Source organism: Dipodomys merriami, unplaced genomic scaffold (genome assembly GCF_024711535.1).
Source record: "Dipodomys merriami isolate MVZ:Mamm:240054 unplaced genomic scaffold, mDipMer1.0.p SCAF_275, whole genome shotgun sequence".
Taxonomy (NCBI): Eukaryota; Metazoa; Chordata; class Mammalia; order Rodentia; family Heteromyidae; genus Dipodomys; species Dipodomys merriami.
Genome location: NW_027204215.1, coordinates 1,014,575 through 1,032,945, shown reverse-complemented (window position 1 = coordinate 1,032,945; position 18,371 = coordinate 1,014,575). Strand labels below are relative to the sequence as shown.

Sequence of the window (18,371 nt, the reverse complement as noted above, 5' to 3'; positions counted from 1 at the left end):
TCAGGTGTACCACGCAGTAGGTGTTCAGATGCTCAGGTGTACCACGCAGTAGGTGCTCAGATGCTCAGGTGTACCACGCAGTAGGTGCTCAGATGCTCAGGTGTACAGCAGCGCCCACGCACACAGTAGGTGCTCAGATGCTCAGGTGTACAGCAGTGCCCACGCACACAGTAGGTGCTCAGATGCTCAGGTGTACAGCAGTACCCACGCACACAGTAGGTGTTCAGATGCTCAGGTGTACCACGCAGTAGGTGCTCAGATGCTCAGGTGTACAGCAGCGCCCACGCACGCAGTAGGTGCTCAGATGCTCAGGTGTACAGCAGCGCCCACGCACGCAGTAGGTGCTCAGATGCTCAGGTGTACAGCAGCGCCCACGCACGCAGTAGGTGCTTCTGCACACAGTCTGTGCTCACTTCAGGTGTTCCGTGCAGGGCCGTGGTGGCCAGGGGCCCTGTGTGGATGGAAGTGCCCGAGGCGGCGGGCCTGGGCCTCGCAGGAGCTGCCTGGCGCTGGGTCCGCTAGGGAGGCCTTGCTGGCACATCCTCCCCTGCAGGCCCCGGTCCCAGCATGGACTGCTTCCTAGGCTCGGCACATTCTCCCTCTCCCTCAGACCAGGGAAGTTCTCCCTCTTCCTGTTCCCACCCAGAGTGTTCCAGGTCCCAGCGCAGCGTCCTGAGCAGCCCAGCGTCCCTCAAACCCCGCCCGGCGTGGTCTCCTGTCTCCTAGAGCTCAGTGAGTTCTTGCCACCCTCTCATGGCACTGACTCAGATAGCGAGGCTGTGGGCCAGCTCTGGGACACCTCGGCTGGGGTCCAGGTTCCTCGCGTGGAGAGTCTGAGCCTGCCCCCACGGGGGCGAGCCAGGACTGGGGGCGTGGCCAGCCGGTGGGACCCACCGAGGCTGAGCAGTGCTGGAGCCCACCTCCGCCTGTCTGTCTGTGTCTGTGTCTCTGCCTGTCTCTGTCTCTCTGTCTCTCTGTCTGTGTCTCTGTGTCTCTGTCTCTTTATGTCTGTGTCTGTGTCTCTTTGTGTCTGTGTCTGTGTCTCTGTGTCTGTGTCTCTGTCTCTCTGTGTCTCTGTCTCTTTGTGTCTGTGTCTCTGTGTCTGTCTGTGTCTCTGTCTGTGTCTCTGTCTCTGTCTCTTTGTGTCTGTGTCTCTGTCTCTGTGTCTCTGTCTCTCTGTGTCTCCGTGTCTCTGTCTCTTTATGTCTGTGTCTCTGTCTCTTTGTGTCTGTGTCTCTGTCTCTGTGTCTCTGTCTCTCTGTGTCTCTGTGTCTCTGTCTCTTTGTGTCTGTGTCTCTGTGTCTGTCTGTGTCTCTGTCTCTGTCTCTTTGTGTCTGTCTGTGTCTCTGTCTCTGTGTCTGTCTGTGTCTCTGTCTGTGTCTGTGTCTCTATCTCTGTGTGTCTCTCTGTCTCTTTGTGTCTGTGTCTCTGTCTCTGTCTGTGTCTGTCTCTGTCTCTCTGTGTCTCTGTCTCTGTCTCTGTCTCTGCCGCTCTAGGGTCCTCTCTCAGGTGAGGGCTGCACAGACGCTGTGGATGGGACTGGCGTCGCCCAGGCTTCCTCCTCTGGAGAGTGGGGAGATCCAGAGGGTGCGGGTGGGGCCCGGTGTGTGCCCAGGGTGGGGCGAGGTGGGGCCTCCCAGGAGGGGAGCAGTTCACGGCCACACCCTGCGCTTGAGTCCTCGTGAAAAGGGCAAGAAGAAAAGGTAGGCAATGTTTTAAATGAGGCTTACAGCGACTTCAGGTGCGAACACATTGTAAGCAGCTCCTGGGCAGCTGGGACATTTTAAAAGGTTAAGCTCAGCCTCCCTGGGGCAGGCCGTACAATCAGGGGCAATCTGGGGACATCAGGCTTGCAGGCGGCCGGGTCTGGCTCCCGGAAGGGGAGGGTGGGCGTGGCTCCGGCTGGGGGTGCAAACCTGGCACCTTGCTCTGGAGCAGAGCCGGCTGCTGCCCACCAGAGGCCTCTCTGCAGGTGCCGCGTCTGCTGTGCGGAGCTTCTGTGAGTTCTGGTGCTGTCGTTACAGCCTCAGTTTGGGGGCATCTAGAGCAGGGCCTGCTGGCTTCAATGCAGGAAGACCCTTCTCTTCACAGACGGGCAAGGGCCCTCCCCACCCTCCTCTGCATGCTCCCTCCCCCGTGCCCTCCCCCTCCCTCCCCCGTGCCCTCCCCCTCCCTCCCCCGTGCCCTCCCCCTCCCTCCCCCGTGCCCTCCCCTCCCTCCCCTGTGCCCTCCCGTCCCTTCCCTGTGCCCTCCCCCTCCCTCCCCCGTGCCCTCCCCCTCCCTCCCCCGTGCCCTCCCCTCCCTCCCCGGTGCCCTCCCCTCCCTCCCCCGTGCCCTCCCGTCCCTTCCCTGTGCCCTCCCCTCCCTCCCCCGTGCCCTCCCGTCCCTTCCCCGTGCCCTCCCCTCCCTCCCCCGTGCCCTCCTGTCCCTTCCCTGTGCCCTCCCCTCCTCCCCCATGCCCTCCCCTCCCTCCCCCGTGCCCTCTCCCCCTCCCTCCCCCGTGCCCTCCCCATCCCTCCCCCGTGCCCTCCCCTCCCTCCCCCGTGCCCTCCCCCTCCCTCCCCCGTGCCCTCCCCCTCCCTCCCCTCCCAGTCTCCATCCCTGGCTATTTCCTCTCACAGGGGTGCTGCAGTGGGCTTCACTAGGGAATCGGATGTGCGAGGTTTGCAGACGTGGCCCAGGTTTGTGAGAACCTAGACGAATGCGCAGGAGAAGCTGAGTCCGCCGCGGGGCTGCGGGGCTGCGGGGCCGCGGGGCTGCGGGGCTGCGGGGCCGCGGGGCTGCGGGGCCGCGGGGCTGCGGGGCTGCGGGGCTGCGGGGGCTGCGGGGCTGCGGGGCTGCGGGGCCGTGGGGCTGCGGGGCCGCGGGGCTGCGGGGGCTGCGGGGCTGCGGGGCTGCGGGGCTGCGGGGCTGCGGGGCTGCGGGGCCGTGGGGCTGCGGGGCCGCGGGGCTGCGGGGGCTGCGGGGCCGCGGGGCTGCGGGGCTGCGGGGCTGCGGGGGCTGCGGGGCTGCGGGGCTGCGGGGCTGCGGGGCCGTGGGGCTGCGGGGCCGCGGGGCTGCGGGGGCTGCGGGGGCTGCGGGGCTGCGGGGCTGCGGGGCTGCGGGGCTGCGGGGCCGTGGGGCCGCGGGGCCGCGGGGCTGCGGGGGCTGCGGGGGCTGCGGGGCTGCGGGGCTGCGGGGCTGCGGGGGCTGCGGGGCCGCGGGGCTGCGGGGCTGCGGGGCTGCGGCGGGCGGGGGTCAGAGCTGGCCTGCCTGGTGGGCGGCGTGCAGGCCCCGCACACAAGCCACGCAGGACCTGAACACAGCGGCCACCAGGGAGACTGTGAGCCCACCCGGCATTAAAGAGCTCAGGAACGCAAAAGGAGCACTGCTAATTGTCCCATGTTTTAATTGAATCAGGCGTGCAAGTTAAAAATAGCTTTGCCTTTTACTGAACAAGAAATTGATTCGTTTTTTTCACCGACCGACCACAGAGGGGAGGGTGTAAGGTTTGGGTGGCCCTGAGGTCCCCTCCCCTCCCCTCCCCCTCCCCTCCCCCTCCCCTCCCCCTCCCCTCCCCCTCCCCTCCCCCTCCCCTCCCCCTCCCCTCCCCCTCCCCTCCCCCTCCCCCTCTCCCTCCCCCTCCCCTCCCCCTCCCCTCTCCCTCCCCCTCTCCCTCCCCTTCCCCTCCCCTCCCCCTCCTCTCCCCCTCCCCCCTCCCCTCCTCTCCCCCCTCCCACTCTCCTCCCCCTCCCCTCCTCTCCCCCCTCCCACTCTCCTCCCCTCCCCCCCTCCCCTCCCCTCCTCCTCCCCCTCTCCTCCCCCTCCCCCCTCCCCTCCCCCCTCCCACTCTCCTCCCCCTCCCCCTCCCCCCCCCCCCCCCCCCCCGCACTTCCTGCACTTCCTGGAAAATCTGTGGTGAGCGGCAGGGACACGCGGGAGCAGAGCAGCAGGCAAGCCGAGCCGAGCACGTGGGAGTTCTGTGGGAATCCGCCTGCCGTGTTCACTGCCTGCAGCGTGGAGAAGCAGGCCGATGCCCCTTCCTGACCCGGAGACCAGATGGCACGGGGCACGGGGCGGGGGCCTGGGCCGCCTGGGCCGCGGCTCCCCGTCCTGCTGGCCGCCACCATGGAACTCGGGGAACTGCTGCTTTCCCATCCGTCTCTGCTCACCCCAAGGAAAGCCATCTGTTTGACCCTGGGCCGGGGAGCCCATCCAGGCACACTGGACTGTAACAGGTGCGTCGTGGACAGACAGGGGCCATCTTGTACGTGTCTGTGTGCAGTGTCCCCTCGCCTGCTCAGTAAAGGAGCAGCACCACTGACTGCCGGCAACGGAGGCCCTGGGGACGCTGACTGGCCGGCTTGGTGCCATAGTGGGGGGCAGGACCAGGACCCCCACAATGAGAGGGCAGCGGGAAGGGGAAGGAGCAGCCGCTCAGTACAAGAACCAACTCACTTGTCAAACGGAGTCTGGGAGAGACAGAGGGGCCCCGGCGGGGCGAGGGCTGGTCACAGGGAAGAGACAGAGGGCCCGGCGGGGCGGGGGCTGGTCACAGGGAAGAGACAGAGGGGCCCGGCGGGGCGGGGGCTGGTCACAGGGAAGGAGTGAGGGAAAAGGGTAGGCAGTAGGCATAGAAAAGGAAAGGAGCCAGGGCTTCAGGCACTACCTGGGGCAGGAGGCCCCTTCCTGCAGTCCTCCGGTACCCTCCCCCTCCCCTCCCCCACCCCCTCCAGCACCCACTCCAGCACCCACCCAGGCATCCCCTCCGGCACCCTCTCTGGCGCCTCCTGGGGTACCCCCTCCAGCATCACCTCCTGCACCCCTCCAGCACCCCCCTTCAGTACCCCTCCGACACCCACTCCAGCACCCCCTCCAGCATCTCCTCCTCCCCTGTTCTTGGATCAGCTCAGGACACTGGAAGCATATTTGTTCAGTGTAGCATATTGCAAGCGATTAGATTTTAATTTCAATATTCTTTGTTAAAAATAGGTTGGCTCTTGGAAGAGGAGAGCCGAAGGGGGGAGGGGCTTAAAGCAGCCCGACGGTGGAATATCAATAGCACAGAAACGTTATTAGAATGGTTTTTCACCATGAATAATAAACTAATGGAGTACTTTGGCAGGGCCGTGTGACAGCTCCTGGTAAGAAATGGCTGCTTTTACTGGAGAGGGGGTGGGGCAGAGCGGAGGAAGGGGTGGAGGAAGCCAGCGAGGTTCTACCAGCACTGGGGCAGGGTGGATGGGCCTGGCAAGTCCCCAGGGCCCTGAGCTGAGGTGCTGGCTCCCCCTCCCCCAGCTGGGACCCCACCACAGGCGGCCTGGCTGGTTCTTCGTTTCCCACCCGAAAAACAGTTCCTCGCGGACCTCAGTGGCACACACTCATGAACCCAGCTACTCAGGAGGCTGAGATCTGAGGATGGTTCAAAGCCAGCCTGGGCAGACAAATCCATGAAACTCTTATCCCCCGTTACCCTGCAAAAGTCAGGATTGGCCAGGTACCAGTGGCTCACACCTGTCGTCCTAGCCACTCAGGAAGTTGAGATCTGAGGATCACGATTTGGAGCCAGACTGGGCAGGAAAATCTGTGAGACTCTTATCCAAACAACAACAACAACAACAACAAAGGAAATGTAGCTGAAGTGGTAGAGCACTACCATTTAGCAAAAAAGCTCAGAGAGTGCTCAGGCTCTGAGTTCAAGCTTCAGGACTGGCACAAATAAAAAGTCAGGATTAGAGGCGTGGGTCAAGTGTAGAGCACCAGCCGTGAGTGAAGCCTAAGCCCTACGTTCAAGCCCTAGGACTTTGCTTCACCTGAGCCGCAGCAGGACCCCCTAGCCCACGCGCAGGCTGCCCTGCCGGCCTCACCCCACGCCTGCCGCTGGAGCAAGCGGCCCCGGGTGGGACAGGAGAGTTGCTCCGGCTCTGGGAAGGAAGGGGGCAGGCGTCAGAGGAGCAGCCAGCGCCAGCCTGCCTGCAAGGTCCTGGAGGTGGCTGCGTCACCAAGGCTGCGCACCACCCAGAAGCAACTCCGACTGCCTGAGCAGGGCCTGCTGCAGGCTGGGCGCCCAAGATTCCATCTGACTGCCTCTTGGATGCCAAGCCCAAAACCCCCAGCAGGGGGAGTGCTGGGTGACGGGGGACCACAGCTCTGGCTAGGGGATGGGTCCAGAACCCCGAGGGACCAGCTCAGGCCTGGGGCCCCAGGCTTTGCAGGGGGCAGGGCAGCTCAGACCGGAACCAGGCCTAGGCATTGCCTGAGGGTGTGAGCAGGGGAGATTCGCTTTTTTGTGTTGTTGGTTGTGGGGCCTGAACTCGGCCTGGGCCTGTCCCTGAGCTCTTCAGCTCAAGGCGAGCACTCTACCACATGAGCCACAGCGCCATTTCCGGTCTTCTGATGATTTATTGGAGATAAGAGTCTCACAGACTTTCCTGCCCAGTCTGGCTTTGAACCGAGATCCTCAGCTCTCAGCCTCCTGAGTAGCTAGGCTGACAGGCGTGAGCCACCGAAGCCCAGCAGGAGATTCACCTTTGCCTTCTGTTTTCCAAGGACTTCTGTGCCTAGATCTGGTGAATTTCACACGTATAGCCACCCACTCATGTGTGTGTGTGTGTGTGTGTGAATGCTTGAGTGTGTACTGTGCTTTGAGTGTGAATGTGTTAGGCTTATGCGAGTGTGTGTGCAAACCATACCTGTGTGTGTCACACTTAGTTGGCATGCCCGTGAGTGCACTTGGGCGTGGTGGGCTTGTGTGAATATGTGTAACTGTGCGGATGTGAGTGTGTGTTACTGGTGAGTGTGACTATGTGAGAGTACATGTAAGTGTGCTAGACGATGCGTGTACTTGCATGTGATAGACTTGTCTGGATGTGAAAGTGTTGGCATGATGGGCTGGGAGCTCGGGCCTGCGTGTGAATGCGTGTGTTAGCTTGTGTATGCATGTTAAAATGTGCCTGTGTGTGTGAGTGTACATGTGGGCTACAAGGCTATGCAAGTGTTATGCATGTACAAGTGTGACACACGCATTAAGGTTTGTCAGTTTGCACACGCGCACACGAGTAAGTCAAGACAGGGAGTGTCTGCATGTGAACGTTGGGTAGGCCTGGTGCTGCAGCCCAGAGCTGCCCTGCGGGCCCAGCGCACAAGCCGGGGCTCCACGCAGCAGGCCGGGGCCCAGCGCACAGGCCGGGGCCCAGCGCACAGGCCGGGGCTCCACGCAGCAGGCCGGGGCCCAGCACACAGGCTGGGGCTCCACGCAGCAGGCCGGGGCTCCACGCAGCAGGCCAGGGCTCCATGCAGCAGGCCGGGGCCCAGCGCACAGGCCGGGGCTCCACGCAGCAGGCCAGGGCCGAGCGCACAGGCCGGGGCTCCACGCAGCAGGCCGGGGCCCAGCGCACAGGCCGGGGCTCCACGCAGCAGGCCGGGGCCCAGCGTACAGGCCGGGGCTCCACGCAGCAGGCCAGGGCCCAGCGTACAGGCCGGGGCTCCACGCAGCAGGCCTGGGCTCCACGCAGCAGGCCAGGGCTCCACGCAGCAGGCCAGGGCCCAGCGCACAGGCCAGGGCTCCACGCACCGGCCGGGGCTCCACGCAGCAGGCTGGGGCTCCACGCAGCAGGCCAGGGCCCAGCGCACAGGCCGGGGCTCCACGCACCAGGCGTGCCCACACTCCACTCTACGCTGCAAGCCAAAAAATCATCCACGGCCCCTCCTTCAGGCCGGGCCACGGCATTGTTCCTCTTCTGTCTTTTCTAAAGCATCTTATCCTGTAACTGACAATTAATGTGCAAAAGAACACGAAGTGGAGGAGAAATTACAGCAATTTACCAGCTGACATTATAGGTAGACACATGTCCACCGTGGCAACATTTCCATCAAAATTATTTAGAGATTTTCCTCAAATTTCGAATTATGCAAATGCCATTTTTTGAGCCGCCGCAGCATGCTTGTTTTAATTTCAGGATTACCTAGCAATGCCACACATTTCCTTGCCTTCCTGTGGGACTCTTTTGGGCCCAGGGTTCTTTTTGGTTGTTTGGTAGGTTGGTTGGTTGGTTTTTTTGTCAGTCATGGAGCTTGAACTCAGAGCCTGGGCTCTGTCCCTCAGCTCTTCAACTCAAGGCGAGCACTCTACCACTTGAGCCACAGCGCCACTTCCAGTTTTCTGGTGGTTCATTGGAGATAAGCGTGTCACAGACTTTCCTGCCTGGGCTGGCTTTGAACTGTGATCCTCAGCTCTCAGCCTCCTGAGTAGGTAGGATGACAGGCGTGAGCCGCCGGTGCCTGGCTGGGTCCAGGGTTTGGGGCCTCAGAGACCCCGTGTGGATGCCTGGAGGGCTGTGAGGAGGACTTCCCCTGCGGAGCTCAGAGGACGCACAGACTTGCAGCAGCTGTCATCCCGCGGCACAGTCCAGCGGCCTCCACCCCAGGGACGGCTGCAGAGAATGGAACGGGGCTTCAGGGCTGCTGCCCCTCGCCGGGGCAGGCCAGAGGTGTATGCATAGAGCCCTGCCAGGCCCAGACCTCATCCTCAAGCATGGATTCTCTCTCACGCAGAGGACCGGTCCTTGTTTCTAACGAGCTCCTGCGTGACTGGCTTCTGGGCTGGGCTATGAGCAAGTAGTGCTCAGGGCAGGCGGGCCCTGGCCCCGCTGCCCGGTGCTCAGGCCAGGCTTTCCCTGCAGACCAGACACCCAGGGCAGCGCTCCCTGGCCCTCGTTCCACACCAGACACCTGGGCCACCGCCAGCCACCGCTGAGAGCCTCTTGAAGGGACAGCAAAGCTGACCTTGCCCCTCCCTGCTCTGCAGTCCCAGGGCCAGCAGGGAGTCCGGCCGTGACTGCTGCAGGAAGACCTGCGCCCCACGCTCGGTCCCCAGGCCGTGGACAACACAGCCGTTTAATTTCAGTGTCATTGATGTCCAGTTGGGTACGCAGGCTTCCAGTGAAATGCCTCATGAATCTGTGGCGATGAATGGGATCCTCATGTGCCCCGGAGGGCAGCCACTGGTGAAGGCTGAGCAGACGGGGGCTCAGCAGAACACAATGGAGGCCGGTGCATCTGGGCCAGCAGAGCCCCCCAGCTCCCAGCCAGACCAGCCCCCCCAGCTCCCAGCCAGCCCAGCCCCCCCAGCTCCTAGCCAGCCCAGCCCCCCCAGCTCCCGGCCAGCCCCCCCAGCTCCCAGCCAGCCCAGCCCCCCCCAGCTCCCAGCCAGCCCAGCCCCCCCAGCTCCCAGCCAGACCAGCCCCCCCAGCTCCCAGCCAGACCAGCCCCCCCCAGCTCCTAGCCAGCCCAGCCCCCCCCCAGCTCCTAGCCAGCCCAGCCCCCCCCAGCTCCCAGCCAGCCCAGCCCCCCCCAGCTCCTAGCCAGCCCAGCCCCCCCCCAGCTCCTAGCCAGACCAGCCCCCCCCAGCTCCTAGCCAGCCCAGCCCCCCCCCAGCTCCCAGCCAGACCAGCCCCCCCCAGCTCCTAGCCAGCCCAGCCCCCCCCCAGCTCCTAGCCAGCCCAGCCCCCCCCAGCTCCCAGCCAGCCCAGCCCCCCCCAGCTCCTAGCCAGCCCAGCCCCCCCCCAGCTCCTAGCCAGACCAGCCCCCCCCAGCTCCTAGCCAGCCCAGCCCCCCCCCAGCTCCTAGCCAGCCCAGCCCCCCCCCAGCTCCCGGCCAGCGCCCCCCCAGCTCCTGGCCAGCCCCCCCCAGCTCCTAGCCAGCCCAGCCCCCCCCAGCTCCCAGCCAGCCCAGCCCCCCCCCAGCTCCTAGCCAGACCAGCCCCCCCCAGCTCCCGGCCAGCGCCCCCCCCCAGCTCCTGGCCAGCCCCCCCCAGCTCCTAGCCAGCCCAGCCCCCCCCCAGCTCCCGGCCAGCCCCCCCCAGCTCCTGGCCAGCCCCCCCAGCTCACGGCCAGCCCCCCCAGCTCCTGGTCAGCCCCCCCAGCTCCCAGCCAGCCCCCCCCCAGCTCCCGGCCAGCCCCCCCCAGCTCCCGGCCAGCCCCCCCAGCTCCCGGCCAGCCCCCCCCAGCTCCCAGCCAGCGCCCCCCCCAGCGCCTGGCCAGCCCCCCCCAGCTCCCGGCCAGCCCCCCCAGCTCCCAGCCAGCCCCCCCCAGCTCCTGGCCAGCCCCCCCCAGCTCCCCCAGCTCCCAGCCAGCCCAGCCCCCCCTCCCAGCTCCTGGCCAGCCCCCCCCAGCTCCCGGCCAGCCCCCCCCAGCTCCCGGCCAGCCCCCCCCAGCTCCCGGCCAGCCCCCCCCAGCTCCTGGCCAGCCCCCCCCAGCTCCTGGCCAGCCCCCCCCAGCTCCCCCAGCTCCCAGCCAGCCCAGCCCCCCCTCCCAGCTCCCGGCCAGCCCCCCCCCAGCTCCCGGCCAGCCCCCCCCAGCTCCCGGCCAGCCCCCCCTCCCAGCTCCTGGCCAGCCCCCCCCAGCTCCCGGCCAGCCCCCCCAGCTCACGGCCAGCCCCCCCAGCTCCTGGTCAGCCCCCCCAGCTCCCAGCCAGCCCCCCCAGCTCCCGGCCAGCCCCCCCCAGCTCCCAGCCAGCCCCCCCCAGCTCCCGGCCAGCCCCCCCCAGCTCCTGGCCAGCCCCCCCCAGCTCCCCCAGCTCCCAGCCAGCCCAGCCCCCCCTCCCAGCTCCTGGCCAGCCCCCCCCAGCTCCCGGCCAGCCCCCCAGCTCCTGGCCAGCCCCCCCCCAGCTCCCGGCCAGCCCCCCTCCCAGCTCCCGGCCAGACCCCCAGCTCCCGGCCAGCCCCCCCAGCTCCCGGCCAGACCCCCAGCTCCTGGCCAGCCCCCCCCCCAGCTCCCGGCCAGCCCCCCCCCAGCTCCCGGCCAGCCCCCCCCAGCTCCCGGCCAGCCCCCCCTCCCAGCTCCCGGCCAGCCCCCCCCAGCTCCCGGCCAGCCCCCCCCAGCTCCCGGCCAGCCCCCCCTCCCAGCTCCCGGCCAGCCCCCCTCCCAGCTCCCGGCCAGCCCCCCCCAGCTCCCGGCCAGCCCCCCCTCCCAGCTCCCGGCCAGCCCCCCCAGCTCCCGGCCAGCCCCCCCAGCTCCCGGCCAGACCCCCAGCTCCTGGCCAGCCCCCCCCAGCTCCTGGCCAGCCCCCCCTCCCAGCTCCCGGCCAGCCCCCCTCCCAGCTCCCGGCCAGCCCCCCTCCCAGCTCCCGGCCAGCCCCCCCCAGCTCCCGGCCAGCCCCCCCTCCCAGCTCCCGGCCAGCCCCCCCCCCCAGCTCCCGGCCAGCCCCCCCCAGCTCCCGGCCAGCCCCCCCCAGCTCCCGGCCAGCCCCCCCCAGCTCCCGGCCAGCCCCCCCCAGCTCCCGGCCAGCCCTCCCAGCTCCCGGCCAGCCCCCCCTCCCAGCTCCCGGCCAGCCCCCCCCAGCTCCCGGCCAGCCCCCCCCAGCTCCCGGCCAGCCCCCCCCAGCTCCCGGCCAGCCCCCCCCAGCTCCCGGCCAGCCCCCCCCAGCTCCCGGCCAGCCCCCCCAGCTCCCGGCCAGCCCCCCCCAGCTCCCGGCCAGCCCCCCCCAGCTCCCGGCCAGCCCCCCCCAGCTCCCGGCCCCCCCCTCCCAGCTCCCGGCCCCCCCCTCCCAGCTCCCGGCCAGCCCCCCCCAGCTCCTGGCCAGCCCCCCCTCCCAGCTCCCGGCCAGCCCCCCCCAGCTCCTGGCCAGCCCCCCCTCCCAGCTCCCGGCCAGCCCCCCCCAGCTCCCGGCCAGCCCCCCCAGCTCCTGGCCAGCCCCCCCAGCTCCCCGCTGGCAGATTGTTCTGCAGTCCGCAGGGAGAGGAGTGGGATGGGGGGGCAGGGGTGGAGGGAGGGCCCCTCCCCAGCTTGCAGGCTTTGTGAGGGCCTAGGGGCGTGCGGGGGGGGGGGGGGGACCGTCCTCTCCGCCCCCTCCCGAGCCCCTTCCCAGCCCAGGAGGAGCTGCAGGGCTGCGGTGGAGGGGGCCTCTCCCAGTCAAGTGCCCCTGCTTGTCTCTCTTAACGACGCCTAAAGGCCGACGGCACACCCAGATCGGCCTCGCCGCACGCGGGCTAGCTGTGTGGGTGACGTGCTTGGTGTGTGGCCGGTCTCCTCCCCGCAGAAGCCCTTCCCTCCAGCAGCAGACCAGGTGAGCCGTGCTCCACAGCATCAGCAACATTTGGTATTCTCTGTAAGGCCGACGACTGCCGCACTAGTGCGTGTGAGGTGGATTTGGTTTGCATTTCCCTAGTAGCTTATTGGCTGTTTGGAAGAAAACTTCCACTCAAATCCTTTGCCCCCCGTGTGGCTGGACGGCCCTCTCAGAACTACAATCCACAAGTATCTCCGTTCGGCGGATTGTCTCACTTCGTCGATAATGTCTTCTGAGACCCCAAGTCTTTAGCCTCAATGATGTCCAACTTAGCTTCCGTTTGTTTGTTGCCCTGGGCAACTTGGCTAGGGATCCATCGTCACCTCTAAGGCCACATAGAGTGGACTCCCGCCTTCTTCTCAGACTTTCCTCGCTCTAGCGCTAGCGCCGTCCTTCCCATTGCATGCTCCTCGTGAGACGCGGCAGTCATGGCGCCCTTAGCCTCTGGCATGTGGGTGTGGAGGTCCCACTCCACCAGTTAGACTTCCTCCCGGGAACGGCCCCAGCCCCTGGCTGACGATCACCGGAGGCAGGTATGTGAACTGATCTCTGGAGCTGATTGTTCGATTAGGTTTCATGCTAGTAGCGTTCAATTTGCACTACTGTAAGTTACTACAAGTGAGTTTTGACACTGATAAATATCAATTCCTCAATTTTATTCTTCTGAAGCTTGTTTTGGTCGCATGAGGCATCTCGTGTGAAAATTAGAGTTGCCTTTACGTTCTCTGCTCGGCATCCGTAGGTCGTTTTGGGTGTTACCCCATCCGCAGCATCACGGCTCCCGATCCATGAACCCGGGATGTCCTTCTACTTAGTCACAGGTCTTCACTTTCTCCAGCAATGCTGTTCAGTTTTCCACATAAAGCCTTTCACCGCCTTGGTAATTTTATTCCAAGGCTCCTATTCTCTTGGATGCTGTAGTAAAGGAGATTGCTTTCTGAATTCCCTTTCCAGATGGATTGTTCTCGATGGTATGGAAAAGCACCTCTGGCTTTCACGTGTCCCTCTTCTGTTCTGGGTTTTACTCTGGGTGCGGCGCAAATGCTCCCCAAGGCTTCAAGTGCTCTATCTCCATTTTGAAGCAGTAAGAGGGTAGAAACTTAATCCAGCTGTGCTGTGGAGAGGTGTGGCCTCAGGGAGATGAGCAAGATCAAGTCAAGTCGCCGGTGTGGAGGGAGCGAATCCTAGTAGAATTATAAGGAGGAAGAGGAAGGTCAGACATATATTCAGACTCACAAGTGCGCTCTCTCTCCGTGCAATCACCCCAGGGCCTTGAGCAAGGCCACCGAACACAGCCCCATACCCTCCTCTCCAGCCACAGGCCAATGAACCTGTGTTGTGTTCCACCTTCCTGGGAACGGACTGGGTGGTTCTGGCCTTGTGGCGTGTGTGTTCTTGCTTCTGCCTCTGACCCAAGAGAACACAGTGGGTCTCTTTCGGGTCATTAATGTTTGCATTGATTGTTGTGTTTTGTTTTTTGCAAGTTATGGGTCTTGAACTCTGGGCCTGGGCGCTGGCCCTCAGCTCTTCAGCTCAAGGTGAGCACTATACCGCTTGAGCCACAGCACCACTTCAAGTTTCCTGGTGGTTGGTTAGAGATGACTCTCACAGACTTTCCTGCCCGGGCTGGCTTTGAACTGTGATCCTCAGATCTCAGCCTCCCGAGTAGCTAGGATGACAGTGTGAGCCACTGGCGCCTGGCTCGTCATTGGTTTTATATACTCAGGGATTTATTTGCTACAAGTTTCTCTAGTTATGTTCTCTTTTGAGGGCAAGATTGTACCAGCTTCATGAAATTATGTGGTTTCCTTATTTTTCTATGAATTACTTCTATAGATAATATTTCATATTCTTAGAAAGTTTAGCAAACTTTTGCCTTTGAAATCTAAGTCAAGCTGGGTGCTGGTGGCTCACTCCTATAATCCTAGCTACGCAGGAGGCTGAGATCTAAGGATCACAGTTTGAAGCCAGCCCAGGCAGAAAAGTCCATGAGACTCTCATCTCCAATTAACCACCAAAAAGCCAGAAATGAAGCTGTGGCTCAAGTGGTAGAGCGCTAGCCTTGTGTACTTAAAAGCTCAGGGGCAGTGCCAAGGCCCCGAGTTCAAACTCCAGGACTGGCGCGTGCGCACTCGCACGCACACACACACACACACACACACACACAGTCAAGAGATGTAGGTGTGTGTGAGAGAGAGCAAGTGAGAGAGAACGTGATTCAATTACTGAATTGATTTCTTTAATGGATTATAATTCATTTTGTATTTTTGAGCCAATTTTGCTGTAGATTTTCTACAAAATCATTTATCTCACTGACATGTTCATAATATATTGACATAAAAATGCTCAAAGTGACTCATGTTTTTTGAAATTTGTACTGTATCTATAAATGCATTATCGTGATTTTTCCAAAAATATTGTTTTCTCAAAATTACTCACCACCTTACACTCAACACATGCAGTCACACATACTCACATGTGTGTACATGTGTCCCCATACCTGTATGCATACACAGTGCATGTGTACACTCTCACACATGCACAACATTCACACATGCACACATTTTTCTTCTACCTGACCAGTCTTGTAAAGCAGGGTCTGGGGATTGTTGATCACTTTGTGACTTGCTCTCTGGCTGCAGCACGTGCTAGAGCTGTGACTTGCTCTCTGGCCTTCAGCAGGTATTGCAGCTGTGACTTGCTCTGTGGCCTACAGAAGGTGCTGGAGCTCTGTCTTGCTCTAGGCCTGCAGCAGGTGCTGGAGCTGTGACTTGCTCTCTGGCCTGCAGTGGGTATTGCGGCTGTGACTTGCTCTGTGGCTGCAGCAGGTGCTGGAGCTGTGACTTGCTCTGTGGCTGCAGCAGGTGCTGGAGCTGTGACTTGCTCTAGGCCTGCAGCAGGTGCTGGAGCTGTGACTTGCTCTAGACCTGCAGCAGGTGCTGGAGCTGCGACTTGCTCTCTGGCTTCAGCAGGTGCTAGAGCTGTGACTTGCTCTAGGCCTGCAGCAGGTGCTAGAGCTGCGACTTGCTCTGTGGCTACAGCAGGTGCTGAAGCTGTGACTTTCTCTGTGGCTGCAGCAGGTGCTGGAGCTATGACTTGTCTAGGCCTGCAGCAGGTGCTAGAGCTGTGAGTTGCTCTAGGCCTGCAGCAGGTGCTAGAGCTGTGACTTGCTCTGTGGCTGCAGCAGGTGCTGGAGCTGTGACTTGCTCTGTGGCTGCAGCAGGTGCTAGAGCTGTGACTTGCTCTGTGGTTGCAGCAGGTGCTGGAGCTGTGACTTGCTCTAGACCTGCAGCAGGTGCTGGAGCTGCGACTTGCTCTGTGGTTGCAGCAGGTGCTAGAGCTGTGACTTGCTCTCTGGCTGCAGCAGGTGCTGGAGCTGTGACTTGCTCTGTGGCTGCAGCAGGTGCTGGAGCTGTGACTTGCTCTGTGGCTGCAGCAGGTGCTGGAGCTGCGACTTGCTCTGTGGTTGCAGCAGGTGCTAGAGCTGTGACTTGCTCTCTGGCTGCAGCAGGTGCTGGAGCTGTGACTTGCTCTCTGGCTGCAGCAGGTGCTGGAGCTGTGACTTGCTCTGTGGTTGCAGCAGGTGCTAGAGCTGTGACTTGCTCTGTGGCTGCAGCAGGTGCTGGAGCTGTGACTTGCTCTGTGGTTGCAGCAGGTGCTGGAGCTGTGACTTGCTCTGTGGCCTACAGAAGGTGCTGGAGCTCTGTCTTGCTCTAGGCCTGCAGCAGGTGCTGGAGCTGTGACTTGCTCTAGGCCTGCAGCAGGTCCCGGAGTGACAATGCACCCATCAGGCTCCAGGCTGTGACTAGGGTGCAGGTGAGAGAGGAATGCAGGATAGGGAGTTCAGAATGTAAAGATAGCAGAGGTGGCTTAGGTCAACCTGGGGGTGTCCAGAAGGAAGCTGTCCGAGCCCACTAGGACCCGGCGAGGGAGAGAATGGGGTGTGGGATCCCAGCACCAAGCCCAGCCTCTTCCAAGGCTGCAGGGGCTTGGGGCACATAGGTGAAGTGAGAGGCTGTGTGTGGAGGATGGGAGGAGGCGGACTCTGCTTACTGTCGCTGGGGGCAGCAGCTCAGGGCCAGAGCTCAGCAGGCCCTGCACCCTGGGATGTAGCTAATGGCCCATTGTCTGGGTGAGAGACTGAAGCTGGAGTTGAGAGTGTGTCTGACTATCAGCGGCACAGGTTCAGAGACAGACCCCGAACTCCAAGTCTCCTCATCAACATGGCTATGTAGGCCAGGAAGGCCTTGTATCTCTGACCTCTCAGAGATGGGAACACAGGTCCAAGAAAGAGCTTTGTTCCCACAGCCAGGAGTCCTGGTGCTCTGAGTCCAGGTGGGTTGGGTGTGCTGCGGGAAAGGACCGGCATCAGGAAGGGGGACCAGGACCCTGGCCACCCCGCGAGCCGCGGGCTGGTGCAGAACTCGAGTGGGCCAGGCCTTTGCAGCTCCATGCACCGGCCCAACCCAGCCAGGGGAGCCGCGGATGGGCTGTGTGGAGGTGCTGGTGACCCCTGCACAAAGAGCCTTTTAAAGGTAATGACAGCTCGATCTACAGCTACTCTAAAAAATAGTCTATTTAAAAAAAAAGTAATTGTGAGAGGCGTAGATTTAAGAGTTTAATGTGATTAATGAACTGCAATTTCAAGGTGAACTTCCACATCCATTACAGTGGGCTGGTTTCATGGGCTTTTTCCTTTTTAGCGGGTAAAGCAGGGTGTCACGGTCACCTCCGAGATGTTTGCATTTGTGGAGGTCAGGGCTTTCAAACTGGAGAGCGAGCTTGCAGACAAAATTGCTTCGGGATGAAGGTCTGAGGAGGCAGCAGCGTGCAGGGCATGCGTGTCTTTGGAACGCGGCTCACAGAGCTCACCTCTCGCCCATTTTTCTCACTGTGTGACTTGGGAATGAGCGCTCGTGGCTCCTGAGCCTCGGCTCACTGCAGAGCTGATGGGTTTTCTCCTGGTGCAGAGGACAGGTCCCATTCAGCAGAGACAGAATCACCTCACGCAGCCTGCTCTGTGTCACGGCTCAAGCCTGCAGCTTCACCACCTCCTTACCCCAGGACCCCCGCAGCCCCCTTCCCATAGCCAGGGGTCATCTATCACATCCAGGAGGGCCTGTCTGCATGCGTGCGTGCGTGCGTGCGTGCGTGCGTGCACATTCTAGGAGCTGATAAAAAACAACTGCAAGCGACGGGTGTGTGCAGCTTTTCCTTCCTGCGCCCCCGCGGCATCAGTGCCAGCGGAATTCGAAGTGAGAGAGCATCCACGGTGCTGGAGCGCGCGGCCAGTCAGGCGTTCGGGTCAGGGGCCTGCTCAGCGTGCTGCAGCTAGAGGCTGGCCAGCAGGCCCAGACACAAGCCTGCCCACACGGGGAAAGCGTGCTCACATTCCCAAGTCCTCACGCACCTGGCCCATGCCCAGCACGCCCTCCGTGCCGGGTGGGCACGCTGCAGGACTCTTCCTGCCTCAGACTGGAGCGGTCAGTGCTGGGCACAGACAGAGATGGCGCTGGAGATGGCCCATGGTGGGACCGCCTGGGAGGGCCCGAGGGTGGGCAGAGCAGATCTGCGTTGTCTGAAAACAGCCCAAAGGCCCCGCCCGGGGTGGGGCTGTCAGCGCCACAGAGACCTCTGCAGAGCCCGCTTCCGCCTCTGCCAGTGTCTGATGCGAACGCCTCCTCTGGACCTCTCTCTCAGAACAGCGCGATCAATAAGCCGTGGAGGCCAGTGTGCACCTGTAAAGCCACGCTGTTAGAAAGTCTGTAATTGCCGAGAATTAATTTGCTAATTGCATGCAACTAATCTGCATCCTTTCTGTTTTATATCAATTAACAGAGTAATTAAAAAGAAGCAATCTTCGTGATGGCGCCTCCCCGGCAGAGCTGGTGAGCAGGCTGCCCTGCGGCAGTCTCATTAGCACCCTGCGCTTCGCAGCACGCAGCGCCACCGCAGCCTCTGGGTTCAAGGGCCCCCGGCTGCCCCAGCACAAGGACCCGGCAGGGTGGGCACAGAGGGGCTCAGCGGGAATTCTGAAGGCCGGCATGGCGCCCTGGCACCCCCACCCACGCAGGAGCAGAGACACCCCAGACTGGAGAGGGAGCAGAGGGCACAGCCTGCTGCCAGAGGCCCCGTGCCCGTCCCCAGCCACGGCCCGCGGCCCTGTGCCCATCCCCAGCCATGGCCCGTGGCCCACTCCGAGCCCGTCCCCAGCCGTGGCCTGCGGCCTGCCCCGAGCCCGTCCCCAGCCACGACCTGCGGCCCCAAGCCCGTCCCCAGCCATGACCTGCAGCCCGTCCCCAGCCACGGCCTGCAGCCCTGTGCCC

At 63.0% G+C, this 18,371-nt stretch overlaps 1 protein-coding gene and 1 pseudogene across 1 annotated transcript; both read left to right on the top strand.

Moving 5' to 3' along the window:
- The first annotated feature begins 7,272 nt into the window (after positions 1 to 7,272).
- LOC138837796 (uncharacterized) lies at positions 7,273 to 9,676 on the top strand (annotated as a pseudogene).
- An 847-nt stretch (positions 9,677 to 10,523) lies between these two features.
- On the top strand, positions 10,524 to 16,853 carry LOC138837795 (uncharacterized; the record flags this gene model as incomplete). The annotated part of the gene is made up of 4 exons (XM_070036807.1): positions 10,524 to 10,868; positions 11,021 to 11,259; positions 11,928 to 12,042; positions 16,749 to 16,853. Coding segments are annotated over 4 exons (804 nt in total), but the record flags the coding sequence as incomplete, so codon positions are not given.
- Between the last annotated feature and the right edge of the window lie 1,518 nt (positions 16,854 to 18,371).